The sequence below is a fragment of the Felis catus genome, chromosome E2, assembly GCF_018350175.1.
Source record: "Felis catus isolate Fca126 chromosome E2, F.catus_Fca126_mat1.0, whole genome shotgun sequence".
Lineage (NCBI taxonomy): Eukaryota > Metazoa > Chordata > Mammalia > Carnivora > Felidae > Felis > Felis catus.
The window spans coordinates 55,059,899-55,079,815 of NC_058382.1; the positions used below are offsets into that span (position 1 = coordinate 55,059,899).

The window sequence follows — 19,917 nt, forward strand, 5'->3', positions numbered from 1 at the left end:
CCTGCCTAGGTTGAGATTTCTTCTTAAACACTGTAATTGAAATGTAACTTACACAGCTTAAGATTCACCAATCAGAAGTGCATGATTCAGTGATTTTAGTTAATTTATAGAGTAGCGCGACCATCACCACAGTCCAGTTTCAGAATATTCGCATCATCCCAACAGATTCCCTGGTGTCTGTATGCAGTCTAATCCCTGTTGCCCCACGCAGTGACTCTTCCACTTTCTGTCTCTATGAATTTGCCTTTTCTAGACATTTCATATAAAAGGAATCACACAGAATGTGTTTTGCTCCTGGCTTCTTTGACTTAGCATCACATTTGTAAGGTTTGCCTGTATCGTAGCACATCTGAGTAGATCCATCCTTCTTCTTTTTTTTTTTTTTTTAACGTTTTATTTACTTTTGAGAGAGACAGAGACAGGGTGCGAGCGGGAGAGGGGCAGAGAGAGAGGGAGTCACAGCATCCGAAACAGGCTCCAGGCTCTGAGCCATCAGCCCAGAGCCCGACGCGGGGCTCGCACTCACGAACCGTGAGATCATGACCTGAGCCGAAAGAGCCACCCAGGCGCCCTGATCCATCCTTCTCTTATTGCAAACACTGCTCTATTGTCTGGATAGACCACCTTTTTGCTTATCTGTTCATCAGTCGATGGGCAGTCGGGTCGTTTCCAGTCTGAGGTGATTATGAATAATGCCAGGGACACACATGTATGTGTCTTTGTGTCGAGTCTGTTTTTATTTCTCTTGGGTAGGTTTCTAGCAATAGAATTGCTGGGTCATAGGACAAATGTATGCTTGATGCTTTAAGTAACTATCAGACTGCTTTCCAGTGGTGCTGTCCTCGTGTGCAGTGCCATCGGCAGTGTACATGGGTCGCAGTTCCTCCACATCCTCACCAGCACCGGGTGTCGTCCTTCTGGTTACAGCCAGCCTGGCGGGAGTGAAGTGACGTCTCTTTGCCGTTCGGACCTGTGTCTCCCCGGTGGCTCAAGACGCTGAGCCGTTTTCTGCACACTTACTTCTAGACTGCACTTGACCTTTTCAGCCAGGGGTTGGCAAGCTTTTTCTCTAAAGAGCCAGATAGCAAATATTTGGGGCTTTGCAGGGCACGTTGGATTTCTGCCCCATGTTCTTTGGGTTTTTTTTCTTTCGCAACCCTTAAGACCATTCTTGGCTTCCTTGCACAGATAGAAGCAGGGGGCTCGGTTTGGGCCCCCCGCTGCACTTTGCTAACCCCTGCTTTAAGCCCCTCCCAGAGAGCTCTGGGGCCCGTGACCAAAGAATCCGGTGGCCACGCTGGACATGGCAAGATGTCACCCACCCGTCCTGGTGAAGGGGCTCAGTGGGAGGATCATACCGCAAAGCCAAGGGCCAGGCTCCTGGGAGCCTGGGAGTCAGGGCTCCAGAGGTGTCCCTGTCCCAACCACACTGTGACTCATGACCAGATGAGCTCATTGGAGTTTTGGGGGATGAAACCTGCTAATTTATCACCACAGCAGAATGAATGGGTCCCTGTGGGTCCTGGGTAGGCTTCCCTCTGCCCTGGAGCTGCCCTGTCCCAGAGCCAGCGGCCTGTCTAACCCCCATGACCGTGATTTCACAGCCCCACTGTCCACCTGCTGCCCCCACCCACCGCCTTCCCGCAGCTCCTCCCCCACTGCCCTGGCCGCCTGGCCTCGGGTTCTCCAAGCCTCTTGTCACTGAATGCCACCAAGCATTCTTGAACCCCCTCCACTCATCGTGTCTCTCGGTGAATCTCTCTCTCCTCTCCACTGTCTGCACTGGCCCTGATGGACATGATAGAGAGAGACCTCTGGAATTAACCAGAGTCGATTTTGACTCCTGAACCGACCCTTTCTAGCAGTGTGACCTTGGGTCCTGAACTCACGCCTCTCTGGCCGTGAGAGTCGTACGTGTGAGCAGGACACTGGAGGCTACAGCACAAGGTTGCGGGTGCCCCTCTGAGCCACCGCACTCTGAAGGCTGCTCACCGGGACCGCACGTGGCTCTGCCTGGGGGCACGTTCCTCTCTGGCTGCGAGAGCAGTTTGTCCACGGTGCGGGGCCCTGGACAAGAGGTGTCCAGAGAGTGGGCGGGCAAATGCAGCGTCCTCGCTCCCTGGGGGAGGGGAGCGGAGAGCACTGTCTCCTCAAGCTCCCACGCGATTCACAGCGGGTCCCACAGCGGCCCAGTCGTAATGCTTGGTGGTGCCCCGTTAGTGACTGCTTCTTCCTCCACACCCTGCACTGATGTGCCCCGCACCGCCTCTCAAGTCAAGAGCCATCTGCCCTTGGGTTCTTGTCTTAGGGTCCACTCTGGGGGCTGCTTAGCCTGCGGCAGCCCCCCGGCTCCCCGGCTCACGGTGAGGATGGAGAGAGCTGATTGATGCCCAGGAATGCCTAGTGCCTGGTGGGTAGCGTGAGCTCATTACGCATTGGCCCTTGTCACGAGCCCTGGGACCCTCTGGTTTTGAATGCAGCTACAGCCTCTGTGACCACAGGTGCTGGGGATGCCCACTGAGCAAGGGCTCCGGTGCCTGGGGACTCACAAGAGAGTGTCACCCTTCCCTGCTATGGAGGGGGTGTGTCGGTGGGCCCCGGGCTGGTGCTACCCCGTGGGCCCTCTTGCCCGGACCTTGCTACCTCGGGGTCTCAGTGATGTCTGAGTGTGGAGAGCCGCGGGCGGTCCTCACGGCCACCTACCCCCACGCGCTGGCTGTTTCTGGCAAAGTTCCAGCGGGTGGGGTGGAACAATGCTCACCAAAGATTAATGATAGCTATTTCTAGGTTGTGGGATTTTGGAGGCCTCTTTTCGCTTATCCCCTTCTTTGTGCGTTTCAGCATGGTTTAAATTGCTTACAACGAGCAGGCATCGTTTTCACGAAAAGAATGAAGTCATTATTCTTTCAAAGGTAAATAGCTTGCAGCTGATCCGAAGATAGGGCCCTTACAGCCCAGACCGTATTCACATTTAGGATCTGCTGTGGGAACACAGGGGTGTGCATCGTGTGGTTTTCTTTGGGGCTTAATACACGGCGAGTTTCCGTGACCATTTCACGGTCGCTTAAAAAGCAAGCAATTCTCTGGGTACGGAGCAAACCCACAGCGTCCAGGACTCGGAGGAGTCTTCGTCTTCGGGGGCGGATCGGGTTCTTGCCTTGGGAAGCGTCTCCACGGCTTTAGACTTGGGGAACTTTGGCTCTGCACAGACCAGGCGGTGCAGAGGTGGTGCCTAGCTGACGGTAACTAGGCCCGAGGCTGGTTACCGGCCCAGGGAGGCCTCCGGGAACTGGCTGTGTCTCGTCATTAAAGTCCTGGGATTCACTAAGTCCTCACTGTCACCGTCACCCCCACCGGCCGCCTGTGTTCACTGAACGTCCGCCCCTGACAGCTCGCCGAGGCGTCTTCCAGTCCTTAGAGCATCTGCAGTGATTGACAAGTCCGTGTTTCAGGTGGTTCCTCTGCCTGCTGCCCCTCGGAGAGGCATCATCGCTCTCTGGTTCTTGATGAGGCGTGGTGACTGCCAGACCACAGCCAGACCAGGAGGGAGAGTAAAGGGCAGGCAGGTGGAAGACGGGGTACGGGGACCAGCCATACTGATTTGCTTAAGAAAGATCCGGGCTGACGAGGGAAACAGACTTTGATGTGAGTTCGCTTTGTGGGTGATGGTGGTGGTGATGGGGCCTGATGAGCAAGTAAGAGACCAGAAAATCGTGGAGTTTGGGAACAAATGGGGGGAAGAAAGTAGAGATACTATTTGTACTGCTGGAGGTTGTGCATTTCGTCCTCTTTTTCCAAAGAGACGAGTTATGTACCCGGGTTCCCTTTTTGTTGCCAGTGGCTAATTCTGTTTGGACTCTGCCTGTGAATGTAACTGCGTACAGAGGGCGGACCATCGTGGGTCCAGAATTTGTCAAAGTCACACCCTGAAAGAGGCCGCAAAGTATTTTCCTGCCTGATTTATGGAAGAGGAACTGAGGCTCAGTAGGTGACATGCTTCATAGAACCGGGCCTACCTGAGTCCAAAGTCTGCCTCCTGTGCCATGGCGAGGCCTCACCCAGCACAGTTAACTCAGGTTGGTAGGGAGCACATCCCCAGATACTTCCTTGAAAGTGCTGGGTTCCAAGATCACTTTGTAATTTATAACTCAGAAACAAAAGGGTCAGGGAGACCCCCCCGGAGGCCTCAGTGGGGGACCCTGACCTCCTCCCTACTCACTCCTTCATTCAGACTCTGGCTCAGAGACTGTGACTCGTCACCCCAGCTGGCTGCTTGGTGCGGTGACACTAAACTTAGGTTTTCCCCAGGGAGCAGAGCACTTAATGAAGGAGTTCATCCAGTGGGAGAGTCCCAAGCCAGGGCAACAGTGGGGCCGGCAGCTGCCGGGGCCGGGAGGCACTTTGGCTGGGACCTCCGCCTTCCGAGGGCTGCTGTTTCCATGATGTCAGAGAGGCGGAACTCACTCCGCCTCACATCGAGGGAGACAGCAGCCCGTGCCCCAGTTCTTCTCCGCTTTGGACGCAGCCCCGAGCAAAGGTGAGGATATGCTCCGTCCCACTCACCAGGTGGAAACTGAGGTCCGCTTTGCGGTTCTCGGGGGCCTACTGGGCTTGTCACCACCTGGCCGGGGTTGAGTACCTGGCCACAAGCCTGTCTGTCCTTTTTCTTAGCTGGACTCCACTCTCCAGAGGGACCTCTTAGGGTCGGGATGAGTAGAAACAGTACCTCCAACGCAAAGAAAGCCTCTCTCTGGACCCCTGAATGCTTCCTTCCACCCTCCCTGCGTGTGAAAACTTAGGGAATACGTTTGGGAGAAGACGTGATCTGAAAGAGACATCGCTTTGTTGTTTTTTTAAGTCATCGGAAACAGTGTGGAGATTTCTCAGCTAGTGTTCGGAAGGCCTGTCTGCAAACATCGCCTGTGACCCTGGGCAGGGACTTCTCCTTTCTCTGCGAGTCAGTTTCCCACGGGAGGGTTCGTCCACACGGGCAGTTTCTCGGGGCCTTGTACCTGCTAGGGCATCTATTTCTCTGATCATCTGGTGTCCTCTTCCACCATCAGAATATCAATAACATGTTTGTGTCTTTTTCTCCCTCCCGACCAGAAAAAGATTTACAAATATAAGAAAGTGCTGAGTAACCCAAGCCGTTGGGAAGTTGTCTTGAAGGAGATCCGAACTCTGGTGGACATGGCCCTGACATCCCCCCTGCAGGATGACTCCATCAACCAAGCCCCACTGGAAATCGTCTCAAAACTGCTCTCAGAGGTAAGACGTGCCCCCTGCTTGACTGTGCACACCCCACCCCCACCCCCTCTGCCGAGCACCAACGCTGTGCCGGGCAACGGAATCAGACTTGAGTTTGTGTCGTCTGCCCGTTGCGGGCCGTCCCGGGGGTGTGGCAGGGGGAAGGGGCAGTGGTGACCACCCTGCCATGCCCCACGACCGAAGCTGGGGGGACTAGCCTCGGGCCTGACGACAGGCTGGTGGTGATGATGGCAGCAGATTTCAGGAGCTTCCAGTTTTTCCCGAGCCAGAGCACATCGGTGAAGCCCCCAGACTGCCCTGCCTTCCTGCCCGCCCCCCGCCACCCGTCTCCACCTTGCCCTGCCCTGGCCTGCGTCAGCTGCAGGGGTCCAAGCGGCTGTCGCTTTCTGCCTCCACGACCCCCCAGAGCCTCAGAAAAACCACTCTGCTGTGCCAGGCAGCCCCCCGGTAGGGTGCGTGCCGTGCCGGGCACTGTCCTGCATTGGAACAAAGACAAGTCCCCACCCCCCTGGAGCTCACGTTCCAGCGGGGAGACAGACAGGAGCGTGGGGGCTCAGCCAGAGCCAGCCGCGCCATTCGTGTGTAGGCGAGGGCTACTTGGGGACACGCTGTGACTCCGGCCCGGGCACTCTTCTCCGCGCTCTACAAGTACTAAAGCTGTCTCGTTTGTTTGCCTGCCTGGGCCCCTGGGGACGCTGGCGTTGATGACTCCCGGTTTGAACTTTCCACGGCCCCAGGGCAATGCCTCCGTCCCCCGTCCCCCTTCCCTGGGAGTAGCCCCTGGTTCCTTCTAGAAGCACAAGCCCCTTGCTGCCTGGAGCCACCCCTTCCCCCGCAGACCCAAGCTGGTTGCCACCCATCAGTCCAGGAAACTGGCCCGGGCCTTCTTCCATGTCTGCTATTTGAGCAGAGGACCCCTTTCCCTGGAAGGAAGTATGGCAAGAGGTAGAGGGTGGGCTGCAAAGACGGTGGCAGGTAGAGGAACAGAAGACGTGCCCTCGGGCGTGCGACAGCTTCATTTCGCAGAAGAGCAGAGACTCATGCTCTGAAATGCATCACAGTCAAGGCCTGGAATTGGAGGCCAGGCTGGGTGCTGTATGTGCGACCTGAAATCCCGGCTTCCCGCCTGAGCAGGGGAAGGGCCCCAGCAAGCAGGCCCCAGGCTGGCCGCTCACCGCGAGTACGCGTCTGCTGTGTGGCGGCCGGTGTCAGGTGCCGTGCAGCATGGCATCTCGTGTCGTACGGTCTCCCCTGAGACGTGGGCCTTGCTGTCTCCGTTGTACAGATGGGGAAACTCAGGTCCAGAGACACTGGTACACCTGAGCAAGTGGTGGGGCTGCAAATTCCACCTTGGGGCTTGCTCGCTCTCCCTGCAAGACCACCTGCCCGCCCCTCCTGCCCCGCCAGTCCCGGCCGCCACCACACCGTCGTTGACATCAGGTTCGCTGTCAGGACGATGGGGAAGGTGGCCGACGGGCACTGTCGCCAACCTCTGGCGGCATTTATGTCACATGTGACCGCGCGCCCATGGGCCTTTGCATCGCTTCTCAGGCACCTGATCCCCAAGCGCTGGGGTAGGAAAAGATAAAAGCATTTAAAAAGGAAAAAAGGGAAGAAGCTTGCGTTTGCTGTATACCTACTGTGTGTCGGGCAAGGGGTCATTATGACTCACCGTGTCTGACTGGTAAGAGCTGTTGTTTGGTAAGGGACAGAGCTGGACAGAGCTGTGCCCGGGCAGCATCCCCTCGAGTAAGGCTTGACGCCTCCCTGAGTGACACTCAGGCTCTGTGATGACCACTTCGGCAGGCATTTAGTGCTGATACTTAGCATTTCTCCAGGGACCCTGCAGGGTAAGTACTAAAAGGTACAGACGAGTAAACAGAGGCTCCAAGAGGTTGTCACCTGCCCAGGGTCACTTGGATAAGTGCCATTTTTATTGCCATGGGCGGTAGTCATGACCTTGACCTTAACCACTCTCAGCTTAAGGGTCTAGGAGGATGGGTGGAAAGACAAACAAATCCTTCCTCCTCCTTGCCCTTTCTTGTGTAGATTATATGGGCTAGCTTATTTGCCTGTTCTCTTTACTTAAGTTGTCTCCGGGGTCTCCTTCTACGAGGCTCCAGGTGTCACCAAGCCAACCAGGAGGTGGGCAGGATCCCCAAGGAGGGGGTGGAGGGGCTGTTAGTTCTGCGAAAGGACTGCCCATCCGCTGGCCAGACAGAGCCGCATCCCTGACCTCCCGGGCCTTTGTTGACTTCAGTGTGTGGAGAGGCCGCTCAGTTTGGGGTTCAGGTGTCCCCTATGATTCAGTGGCCGTTTTCAGTGAGTGCTCTCCACCCAGGGTTGAAAATGGCCTTGGGAGAGAGAAGTGTCCCTGCGGAACAGCACAGGCCACCACCAGTGACTGGGACAAAGAAATCAGCATCTGTATTTACCGAAGGCTCTTCCTGGGAAGGTGCACAGGTGCAGTGAGGAACGGACTGAGCCCTTCGGAGCTGTCTACCACGGCCCGAAGGATGGGACTGGCCCTTGCTTGGGCTGAGCACCATAGCTCAGTGGTTAGAGATGCAGGTTTTAGGGGGGCACCTGGGTGGCTTAGTCTCTTAAGCATCTGACTCTGGATTTCAGCTGAGGTCGTGATCTCACAGTTTGTGAGATCGAGCCCCGGCATTGGGCTCCTTGCTGACGATGCAGAGCCTGCTTGGGATTCTTTTTCTCCCTCTTTGTCTCTGTCTGTGCCCTTCCCTGCACATGCGTGCGCTTTCTCCTCTCCCTCTCTCTCTCTGTCTTTCTCGCTCTCTCTCAAAGTAAACTTTTATAAAAAGAGAGGGGCACCTGGGTGGCTCAGTCGGTTGGGAGTACAGCTTCAGCTCAGGTCACGATCTCGCGGTCCGTGACTTCGAGCCCCGCGTCGGGCTCTGTGCTGACAGCTCAGAGCCTGGAGCCTGCTTCGGATTCTGTATCTCCCTCTCTCTCTGTCCCTCCCCCACTCATGCTGTGTCTCTCAAAAATAAAGAAACATTAAAAAAGAATTTTTTTTTTGAAGAGAGAGATGCTGGGGCGCCTGGGTGGTTCAGTCAGTTAAGCATCCAACTTCGCTCAGGTCATGATCTCACAGCTCATGAGTTCAAGCCCCATGTCGGGCTCTGTGCTGACGGCTCAGCCTGGAGTCTGCTTCAGATTCTGTGTCTCCCTCTCTCTCTGCCCCTCCCCTGCTCACATACTGGCTCTCTCTCTCAAAAATAAATAAAGATTTTTTAAAAAATTGTTTTATAAATGAAGAGAGAGATGCAGGTTTGGGCATCAGGACAGAGAGGGTGAAACCCACACCCCACCGTCTCTTACCTGTGCTCCTGAGTCAGCTGCCGCACCGCGTGAGACTCCGGTAGCTCATCTGTGGACAGGAGAGCAGGAAAAGCATCGTAAGAAGAGGGATGTGGGATGAGGGTTACAGAGAGCACTCGCACTGCCTGAGGCATAGTGAGCTGTCATTGTCAGTCGGAAGGAAAGACCAAAGCCACGTTTCCATCTACCCTGGGCGGAAAAATTATTGATGTTTAATCATCTGCCATAAATGGGCTGCTTAGACTCCACCAATGTCCAAAAAAGAAAAAGCCTCTGGATTCCAAAAGACATCCTTCCACCTTCCGTGTGTTCCTGGATTCTAAGCCCGAGGGCCTTGCTGTCTCCATGGGAACCCGGGGACTTGAGGAGGCAGACGTCGCCCCGGCCGGGTTCCAAGGCTACCTTCACCCTTTGGGCAAATCCACGGCCCAATGGCTTTTCTTTTGTTTCAGCTGCTTGTAAATGCCAGATACCCTGATGCTCCTTAAACGTGATGCCAGGTGGTGCGCATGGTGGGGCTGTTTCTAGAACCCAACAGCCGTCCATCTTGCCAGTTCACTGTCCGGTGAGACGGCATGTTACCAGGGGCCAAACGCGGCCCTATTAGGAAATCTGAACCGACACCAGGGAGAACCCATTCCACCAAGAACAAACAGATGAAACCGAACACAACACAAAACTAGGAAAGAAGACGGTCGTTCGACCGTTTCTGGTTTCTCCCGTGATTTCTCATTTATCGCGTGATCATTCCTTCCCTCGTTCGCATACGCACAGGATGGTGGTAACAGGTACCAGCTGGGTAAGAAGATCCCGCATTGGGGAGGGAAAAAACCCTAAACTTTAAACAAGCTTAACGCCTTCCACTTAATATTATTTTCGCAAGTTAATCGCTGGCGTTTGAATTTTAGCGAAACCACGTTTGGCCAGCTCATGGAAGACCATTCTTCCCTGGGAACCTAGCTGGAAAGCTGCTGTGATAATACGTACGTGCCGCTCTTATGCCTGGTGCACAGTCAAGATTCCAAAGTCTGTTTCTTGATGTGTTTACTGTGAACCTGCCTCCTGGCTCCCCGGTGGCATCTACATGAGCAGCACCAAGCGTGCGGTTAGGTCTGTCTGTATACCCTCTCACTGAAGCCCACAGAGGATCCCTATTTATGGGAGAAGAAACCGAGCCTCACCGAGGAGCCAAGGTCGCGTAACTCACGAGGGGTGAAACCAGGACTGGAAACGCAGTCCCCCCGCCCCAAAGCCGTGCTTTCCTCCCTTCCCGACCAATCCTGTGAGGGGCTTCTGATCTGTTTAATTAAGCAAAGTGACCATTGCTCGCTGAGACGCTGAAAGCGTTTTTCACCGGTTGGACCTTTGAGATGTAAATGTTCCGTTTTATTAATGTCAGTGTTTCTGTTTTGTTTTGTCTCCCTCCTGCGCTCTCCATTCAATCCCTCAGAACACGAACTTGACTACCCAGGAGCATGAGAACATCATTGTGGTAAGTCTCTCCGGACCCTTCTCCCTCTGTCCACCTCTTGGGGCCCACAGTCCTTCCCCCGCCGCTCCGATCTGAGTGCCTTCTCGGAAGCACGTGTGATCCACCAGCATGGCGACCTTACTCAGTTTTGTCTTTTCTATCAAGCCAGACGAGTCTGCTTCCTGCCTTTGCACGTTTCAGAGCCCCAATTGATTGGGAAGGGGGATGTAATTATCAGTCGTTGAGGTTTGTAGCAAATGTGTCTTAATCGCCTCCTCCTTCCCGAGTGTGCCGCAGGGAGTTGAAGGCAGGAGATGGCAGACAGTGTATAATGTATTCAGAGGCATAACCCTATTAGCTGAAAGGTAAGCATTCTCTTTCTTGCCCCAGGACAGATCTCCTAATTAATCCACAAATAGAACCTGGATTTAATTCCCTCTGATACGCAAAGTGGGGTAATATTTTCTGGGACTTGACTGTGATGTAAGCATCTTTGGCGTAAAATCTCTTCCTGGGTGATTTTAAGCTATGAAGTGTGACTCTCACTAGAGAGAAGAGAGAAATGAGGTTGCACCTGCCGGATGCCAAGCACCGATCTGTGTATTTGAATCTGTGCATAACTAAGACCGTTCCTGTTCCCGAGACATTCATCGTCTGTTGTAGGAAGACACGTAGATCACTGCACAAATAGAGGCTTGTAGTATAGAGAGTGGAGTGATAAACTCACCCGGCAGAGAAGCCACTGTGCTTCTTGGAGACAGCGATGTCTGAGTTGGGTTTTGAGGGATCAGTAGGAGCTTGCCAGATGAGGGGCTCCTGGGTGGCTCGTTCGGTTAAGCATCTGACTCTTGATTTCGGCTCCGGTCATGATGTCACAGTTGTGGGACTGGGCCCCACATCAGGCTCTGTGCTGAGCGTGAAGCCTGCTTCAGATCCTCTCTCTCCCTCTCTCTCTCTGCCCCTCCCGTGCTCACATGTGTGATGACCGTCCACTCAGCCTCTGTCAAAATAAGTAAACTTAGTAATAATACGTTAAAAAAAAAAAAAGTTTGCCAGGTGGCAAGACAGAGTAAAGGCCTTCCCGAGAGAGAAAATAAAATGTGCACAGAGACGTAAAACAACATGCTCTATTCTGGAAACATCAGCATTGCTGGAGCATACAGCATAAGGAAGTAGGGAAGCGGAACTTGAAGCGGAAGTGGGAGGCCAAGCTTGGTGTGCACAGAAAGGACATTCGCCTGGGCCCGAGGTCCGGTGGCTGCAGCCTTTGAAACAAGGACAGCATGCCAGACTCCGTGCCCCTCTGAATTATGGTTTCATGGGCCCTCCCCCTTGGCGCTGGCAGGCCCAGCCTGGAGAATCCCCTTCCTCACTCCAGCTGGGTCTTGTGGGCACCCGAAGAGGTGAGGCCTAGACCGTTTATTGTGGAGAATAAAGGCAGCAGCTTCTGGGACACTCAGTGGGTATTTGCTAAAAATGTAGAGGTTTTTTTTTTTATTTTCCTGCGCTCCACCCTGACCACTCATTGCCTTCTCTCGCCAGAACTGGGGGGATGTCGACCTGGGCACCCCCCGTCCCCTACCACCACCTTTCTCTGGCATATTATTAACTAATAAACTCGTTGAAAAAACACTTGTCAACATGTAAGTGCAAGTATGTGCCGAAAACTCTGTGCCACAGGCTCAGTGCCACCATTGAGGGATTTATTGTGTGCTGGGAGAACCCGGCAGGTCAACAGACAATCAAGAAATAACACGGTCGGGGGTTGAGATTTGTTTGGAGTGTTAGTGGGGCACAGAGGGCAGGCACCTGACATCCTCTGCCAGTGAGGGTACTGGGAGGAGGATGACGGAGGGCTTCTAGGAGGAGGTGAGCAAACCGGATATTAAAGGATGGGTAGGCAGTCCAGGCAGAGGGCCAAGCATGAGAAAGGCAGAGCAGCGAGGCGCTGGCTGGAGGAGAAGCAGGCAGGGACCTGGGCGCCGGGGAAGGAGCCGGTGTCTTCCTCTCCCTGCTGGCGATAACTATGGGTCCCACTATGTACTTCAGCCCTGGAAGAAGGGTGAGGGCTTTGGACCGGGGACGAGCCTGGGAAAAGAATTTTGATCTGAGAGATGCAGGCTGCTGTTACCCAGCTAATTTGGCCGGGCTGACCCCTTAATTGGGCTGGGCTAAGCTCCCCTGCTCAGCAGGCATGCCTGAGAACAGAGGAGAATGTGATCTGCGGTCTGACCCCCAGCCCTGCGTTTTACAGCCTGCCTCGCAGTGTTCTTTGTCACCAGCGCCCTTATCGTTATTGGGAAGTCTCCTTTCGTTCCAGAGATTACGTTATCTGATTTGACCCGTGGGCAATTAGTTTTCTCCCACTGGGGCTTGGTATTTTTTTATGTAATCGTTTTCATAAACACTCTCACGAGTAACTTGAGTTGGTCTTACTCAGTCCATCTGGGGTCAGGCATCTGTGCAGTAGGTAGGTGTTGACTAGAGCTGGCACGTCACTGGACGCGCGTCGACCCACAGTCCGAACCGCAACTGGGGTCCCACATGCTAGTGAGGAGTGGAGGCTTGGAGCTGAATGTGAGCTCACGCTCAGAGCTGGTGCCGACCCTGGGCCCGCCCCATACGAGCTGTGACCTTGGGCAAGTAATGGGAGGACTTCTACTTTTATTTTATTTTATTTTATTTTATTTTATTTTATTTTATTTTATTTTATTTTATTTTTATTTTATTTTATGGGGAGCCTGGGTGGCTCAGTCGGTGAAGCGTCTGACTTTGGCTCAGTGCATGATCTCACAGTTCGTGAGTTCGAGCCCTGCGTCGGGCTCTGGGCTGACAGCTCGGAGCCTGGAGCCTGCTTCAGATTCTGTGTTTCCCCCTCTCTCTCTCTCTGACCCTCTCCTGCTCACACTCTGTCTCTCTCTCTCTCTCTCAAAAGTAAACATTAAAAAACTTATTTTCTTTTATTTTAAATATTGTTATTTTTTTATTTTTCTTTGACATTTATTCATTTTTGAGAGACAGAGACAGAGCATGAGTGGGGAGGGGCGGAGAGAGAGAGGGAGGCACGGAATCCGAAGCAGGCTGCAGGCTCTGAGCTGTCAGCCCAGAGCCCGATGCGGGGCTCGAAGCCATAAACTGTGAGATCGTGACTGGAGCCAAAGTCGGACGCTTCACCAGCTGAGCCACCCAGGCGCCCCTAAAATATTATTTAAAAATACTTTTGCAAATATTCCATGAGTAAAATTTCATTAAAAAAAGAAGAAGCAAGGAAAGGATTTCGCTCCATCCCAGTGTCCTCTTCAGAGACGGCACCTGGGACTTTCGGTGACAGCAAACCCACACAGACAGACAGGGTTGTGGTTTTGTGTGTTCAGCATTAATGATGTGATGCTACACGTGTTGTCTCAGAGATGCTTTTGAGTCCTTTCATGCTTCTCTGCCACAAGGTCTCTGGCCTCAGTATTAGTGAAAGTTGGGGACGGATCTTTCCTTGTGAGGTACCTGTCCTCCGTGGCCTCAACCCACTAGATGCCCGTAGCCCTTCCCGGTCGTGATGATCAAAAATGTGTCTCCGGACATGCCAACATCCCTTGGGAGGCAGAGTCAACCCTGGTTGAGAACCCCTGGCCCACCCAGTCCTTTCTTTCTACTGGCTCTAGAATATTTTTATTTAACCAGATGGCCATTCAGATCACTCTCAGCTAACTTGACATAGTAAGCCTCAGTCTCCTCATCTGTGAAATGGGTATGGCAACAATGCCTTTCTTACAGGGCTGCCGGGAAGGGTCAGTGAGCTAATGTACCTGACATGCTCAGCAGAGGACTAGGCTTATAGAAAGAGTCCACAGAAATCTAAGCACTTTTGATTAATCATACCTTTTGAAATGATCGTAACTCTGTGACCAGGGCAGGCCTTGTAGCCTCCCTGACCCTCTGTCTCTTCATCTGTACAAAAGGAAATAACTCCCGCTTGACCTCACAGAGTTGTCATGAGGATCGAATGAGGGAATAGCCGTGGAGGCACAGAGCCCACACCTCACGCCCACTCTGGGCACTTAAATCCTTTCCTCTCCTTCATTCCTTGACTCGTTCCCGAGAAAGAGGGGCCCGGCACGATTGAAGCGCTTCAGCCTTGCCTGTGGTACCTCCTCCCGGAGCTGGTCCAAGAGCGGGGTGTGGGGAGCAGGGGCATCCGGGGGGCGTGGGGGCAGGCACAGGAGAGCCCCCACACAGCGGGCTGAGCACTGAACTTCTGGAAATGAGAGCAGAGCCAGAACCATGGGCTGAGATCACGCTGGGGGTTGCGTTGTCTTTCGCTGCCCCGTTTCTCCTTCAGTGTGATTCCTGTCACCAGACAGGGCTGTTTATTCCCGGTCGTGTGGAGGGCCGGGACTGAGAAGTCGCGTGGTGAATAGCTTAGCCTCCTGAGTCACCAACATGGGTTCATCCTCTGGCTCCACCGTGTTCTGACTGTGCCACCTCGGGCAGCAGACTCAATCTCTGGGGAAAAAGGCAAGACCCACACCCATCTCCCAGCACACGGTGAAGATCGCCAGGGGCATGGTCAGCACAGAGCCCAGCACGGGGGGGGGTACCCAGAACGGCACCTGCTGCTGTGGGTGTTACTGTTGGTCTGCGACCGTTGTCGGTCGGTGGTTTGTGTCCGTGTGGCTGGGGTGGGGGAGACCGTGACAGGATGGCGGGCTCGGCCTCGCGGTCAGTGAGGTGCCCACCTACCCTGCCCCACACTGCCCGGGAGAACTTTCTGCCCCGTTGGAGGTATTCACTGGCTTCGTGTGACTACTGAGCCCTTGAAACGTGGTTCACGCAACTGGGGAACTACATTTTTTATTTTATTTCACTTAAAATCATTAATTTTATGTCAGTTAAAGTCTGAGTGGTCACATGTGGCTAGTGGCTACTGTGTTAGACCGTGCGGCCCTAGGCAGATAAGACCCGGGGCCTAATCACCAGCTGTTTGCCAACCTGGCTCGTGGTGCCATCAAGGAGAACCTCAGTGTCAGTGACTTACCCGTTCACAGAGGCGCGTTCACGTAGCTGGCCGAGTAACTGCCATCTTTTATTGGCCTCCAGTTACACTGCCTCTCCCTGATGGTCCCAGGCCAAGCGGAAGACCTTGCTGACAGGTCCCTCCGCATGTCCAGAGGCGCTGCTGCAGGGAGCAGATCAAGGAGACCCTGTGAACCCAAGCAGGCGGGGTCGGAGCTGTGGGAGTCGGTGACGGGGAGAGCGTGTCCTCACAGAGCCCTCCTGGGAGTCGGGCCGGATCGCTCCACCCCCCCTTGCCGCTGTGTCCAATGCAGCCCAAGACAGCCCCCCAGTGATGGTGGCCATGGCCTGCTGTGTTCCAGGCCATTGGGCTTATCCTGAGGCCGAGACTCCAAAGCTTCTAGAGTTTTCTCTCATCAGATCTGCCCAACAACCCAGTGAATAGGTAACTCTAGTTCTCCCCATTTACAGGCCCGAAGAGGTCGAGTTGCCCACTTAGGGTCACACGGCCTCGTAGTCTTGGTTCTGGGTCCTGGGTCCCCTGTTTCCTAATCTTGTGCCCAGTGTGGCAAATAAGAAGATGAGTGGACCTCACATAGACGTTAACCTTCCAGTAACTAACATTTATGGAGACCTGGCCTTATTTCAGACTCCGTGAGAGGTATTATAACAGGGGCTCCTTAACTGGGGACTCTTTTGTCTCCTGTGGGGCATTTGGCAGTGTCTGGACACATTTCTTCCCGTGGTTCAAATATCTTATTTGAGGTTTAGCAAAATCATTAAAACAGAAATTATGAAAAAAATAAAGAATAAAAATTAAAAACACAAATTATGAAAGGGGAAGAAAAATCACGAATCACACACCCTTCAGGCCATGGGAACCTTGTCCAGGAATGGCAGTGGGAACCGGTAAGAATTGGACAGCTTGCCTAAGAAGGCCTGGGGGAGGGGTGCGCCTGGGCGGGTCAGCCGGTTAAGTGTCCGAGTTCGGCTCTGGTCATGAGGTCATGATCTCATGGTGCGTGGGTTAGAGCCCCGCATCGGGCTCTGTGCTGATGGCTCAGAGCCTGGAGCCTGCTTCAGATTCTGTGTCTCCCTCGCTCTCTGCCCCTCCCCTTCTCGTGCTCTGTCTCTCTCTCTCTCAAAAATGAATAAATGTTAAAAAAAAAAAAATTTTTTTTAAGACTTGGTGGGAAATGAACTCAAGGGGCATGAGATATTCAAACTCCCTTAATATAAAACCGAACTGTGCCCGGAGACTTTTACCGTCACAGCTGGCTGAGGGTTGCTCCTGGCATCTAGCGGGTTGAGCACAAGGATGCTGCAGAATGTCCTGCAAAGGGCGGGGACGACCAGCCCCAGATGACAGTTATCAGCACCTCCCGCCCGCTTTCCCAGTGACTCTCTCTGCTCCGCTTTCCAGGCGGGAACTCGGGCGTTAAAAGAGACAAAATAGCTTGTTCGAACAGTTACAGAGCCACAAGTACCACAACTAGAACTGCACCCAGGACTCTGCCCCCAGGGCCTGGGCTCTTAACCGCTCGAGGGTCCTGCCCCGTAGGCGGGGACTGTTGATCTGAGGGGGACGTGCATGGACGTCAGCAGGTCACCAAACCCCTAAAGCTACCTGCGTCATCGTAGGTGTGTATTTTTCCGAGGCGGGGGGTCAGCCCAGAGCTTTTATCAGTTTCTCAGTGGGTGCCGTGAGCCCCCCCACCCCCGCGCCCCCGCCAGGTAGGAGTTCCTCCTAGAGATTCCAACTGACGTTTGTTCGTTGTCTTCCAGGCGATTGCTCCTTTGCTGGAAAACAACCATCCACCGCCAGATCTCTGTGAATTCTTTTGCAAGGTATGGCGTCACTGAAGGAGGGCTGCGTTTGCAGGAGGCAGCCTGCCTCCGAGTGCGTGCTGGGGTCGGCTTGGTGCAATTTGCTGAAAACCCAGGCTTGCCCGACCTGGGTCAGGGCCCCACGTGGACCCAGAAGGCGGGCCAGGCAACCTTCTCTCAGAGTTACAGCTCTCTCTCTCTGCCACACAGGTGATCAGGAAGGCCCAGAGTCCAAACCGGTGGGTCGGGGAGGAGCGTCCGGCTTTTCTCTGGACTATCTTTGTAGCTGTCTTGGGAGAAATGTGTAGCGGGTTTTCTGGGTTCCTGACGTCAGAGCTGGTTTATTATTAGCCCTGGCTCCTCTGAGCACCGGCTGGCCCACAGTGGGGCACAGCCACGGGGCTTTTCCTGAACAGGGAAAGCAGGCAGGGGAACGCCAGGTTAGCTGGGGGGAGCCACAGAGCGGGACATCCACTCCCGCGGACCCAGTGCTGGGGTCGCAGTGGGATTTACACGGAACACGCCCAGGGCATGTCGGGGACCAATCATCCGTCACTCTGAAAGCACACTTCAGTAGTCCGGGGACTGAACCAGCATGCAATCCTGTTTTGTTCTTTGCTGTATGATTTTTTTTTTTTTTTTTATGTAACGAGTTGATGTCTTTGGAGAGATGCAGGGCCTAGGTTTGCTGCTTCCCCGGCGCTCCCCGGTCTTGCACCTGCTGACTCACCCTCCTCATGCTCCCTCCCTCCCTTGCTTCTTCCACAGCCGCATGGTGTCCTCAGGGGGCGTGGACTGTGTCCACCAGTGAGCCGAGCACGCGGCATGGCCAAGCGGGCACCTGGGAGGCTCAGTGGTTTCTGGAGGGAAGGGGATGGAAAACACACTCTCTCTGTGTGCTTGAGAGAGACGGGATTGCCTTATCCTCTCTGGCCTCATCTCTCCGTCAGGAGACCTTTCCCAGCAACCCACAGAGCAGGGGGTGGACCCAGCCTGCTGGCCTGCAGTGCCCGGGGCGCGTTCTCAATGCGCGTGTGTGGGCATGTGGCAGGGTGTGCCCTCCGGGCCCAGCGGGTGAGCACCTGTGCGTGTGTGCACACAAGCGTGTGCCGCACGGGCATCGGGCTCCTGTGCAAAATGGAGGCCCCCTCCTCCCCGGGGGCCATGGTGAGGCCGGAGACAACTATCAGGACTTCTCTGCCCCCCAGTGCTTGAGGGCGACGTGCCCCAAGCAGGGTGGGGTCAGATGACCCAGTGTGTGGGCCCCCGAGGGGATGGTCAGCTGCTCCCTTACCCGTCTCAGCCGATCGTCTCTCTCACTAGTTTGTCCGATTTAATCCACATCTCTTTATTCTGCCCTCAGGCTGTACAGCTTCTCCCAGAGTTCATGGTTTTCAAACCACGGTGGTTCTAGAACACTGGACCTTCAAAGCAAATCATACCTGAGGGTTCCCGGGTAGCGCAGTTTGAAAAATAGTGAGGTGGAAGAAACCATTCTTTCTGGCATTTCCTGATAGAACTCCTACTGGTCCTATACAGAAGGCAGCCTGCCCTTCCAGGAGCCAGGGCTCCCAGCCCCTGGGGCCTGTGAGCCTTCAGGCTATTTTCCCTCTGGGGGGGGGGCCTCCAGCCTCAGTGCCTCTCCCACAGGAAGCCTTCCCAGAGAGGGGAACCTGAGGGGAACAAAGCCACCCCCACTGGGTCCACTCTGGGCCAGCTCACTGGACTTGCCCGGGCAGCCTCACCTACCAGACTTTGAAGTCAGGACCCCACGATCTGAGGAAAGTTTATTTATCTTGGGTTTCCCAGGAAAGCCCTGATTTCTCATATCCCAAACTCAGCACCTACAGGCCTGGGCAGGTTATAAATGTGTCGGGAGGGATGGGGCCTGGTCTGTTCCACCTGAAGGTCTTCAGTTTTCATTTGAAACACAAAACACCACCGTGACGAAATTAAAACACATCTGAGAGGTGCATTTGGCCTCACACTGCTGCCAGCTTATTAAAGCCAACAACCGAAAAGCCACAGAGCTTTCAAGATTCTGGTGTCCAAACACTGAGACCCCTGGTGTTCTTGCCCCTGGGCTTCAAGACACTCCTCTGTCACACCATGCACTCTGAATCTTGGTGCTGTGAAAGTGGCACTGTATTAAATAAGGATTGTGTCCAGAGCTGACGCCTGTCTGTACTATCTAAAACAGCCTCGGATTTTAAGATCAAAACAAAAAGCAAACGAAAGATCCCTTCCTCTTTTTTTCTTACGGCAAAAAGAAAAAAAAAAAAGAGCAAAAGCCGTGCACCAGTATTGAGCAAGGGAATACAGGCATCAGTGCTGGGTTCCCTGCCCCTGAGCCCTGCCAGGAGCCACAGACCAGGCCCGATCAGCCCTGGCTGGGCCCTGCCAGCTCGGCACTGACCGTGTCCTTCTGTCTCCCCAGCACTGCAGAGAGCGGCCCCGGTCCATGGTGGTCATCGAAGTGTTCACGCCCGTGGTCCAGAGAATCCTCAAGCATAACATGGTGAGTTCCCCTGACCACCCCCCGCCGGCCCCAGACTGCAAAGCCAGTCTTTTCTTTCCCTTTTCGCCAAAGATTGGGGAAGGGGGTTGGCTGTCCTGGCCTGCCCGCCAGGGACTGGGGTTGGGATTCTGTCTAAGTTGGGGTGTTAATGCAGCCTGTCCTCCTCGGCCATATTTTTTTTTTTCTCGTAAGGCAACAAGAAGGATCTTTTCACAGTAAAAATAACAAAAATAGTGCATCTGGGGAGAAGAGAGAAGTTTCCATGTGTAGAATCAGAAATAAGGTCTACAGATGCTCGGCCCTCAAGAAGGGGAAGTGGAACCCCTCACTTCCTCAGTGGGGGCTGGGCTGTCCATAATGGTGTCCTTCCTGATGCACAGTGTGGAAGGGGGAGAAGGAGTGATTTTGTGATGGAGAAAGCGGACAGTCACAGCCGTGGCCAGGCAGTCAGGGTCATCAACAGCAGTGACAAGTCATG

The 19,917-nt window shown here is 54.1% G+C and overlaps 1 protein-coding gene and 1 long non-coding RNA gene across 2 annotated transcripts in view; one reads left to right on the forward strand and one right to left on the reverse strand.

The window, feature by feature from the left end:
- Positions 1–19,917, forward strand: part of CMIP (c-Maf inducing protein) — a 233,918-nt gene that overhangs the window by 175,017 nt on the left and 38,984 nt on the right. The window contains exons 4-7 of the mRNA XM_023244846.2: positions 5,107–5,268; positions 10,064–10,105; positions 16,880–16,942; positions 19,359–19,439. Of these exons, the coding sequence (XP_023100614.1) occupies positions 5,107–5,268; positions 10,064–10,105; positions 16,880–16,942; positions 19,359–19,439 (348 nt within the window). The remainder of the gene's footprint in view (positions 1–5,106; positions 5,269–10,063; positions 10,106–16,879; positions 16,943–19,358; positions 19,440–19,917) is intronic.
- On the reverse strand, positions 713–8,935 carry LOC123382358. The gene is made up of 2 exons (XR_006590622.1): positions 8,614–8,935; positions 713–932 (listed from the first exon to the last, which is right to left on the reverse strand). It is a non-coding gene; the product is annotated as an uncharacterized LOC123382358 (long non-coding RNA).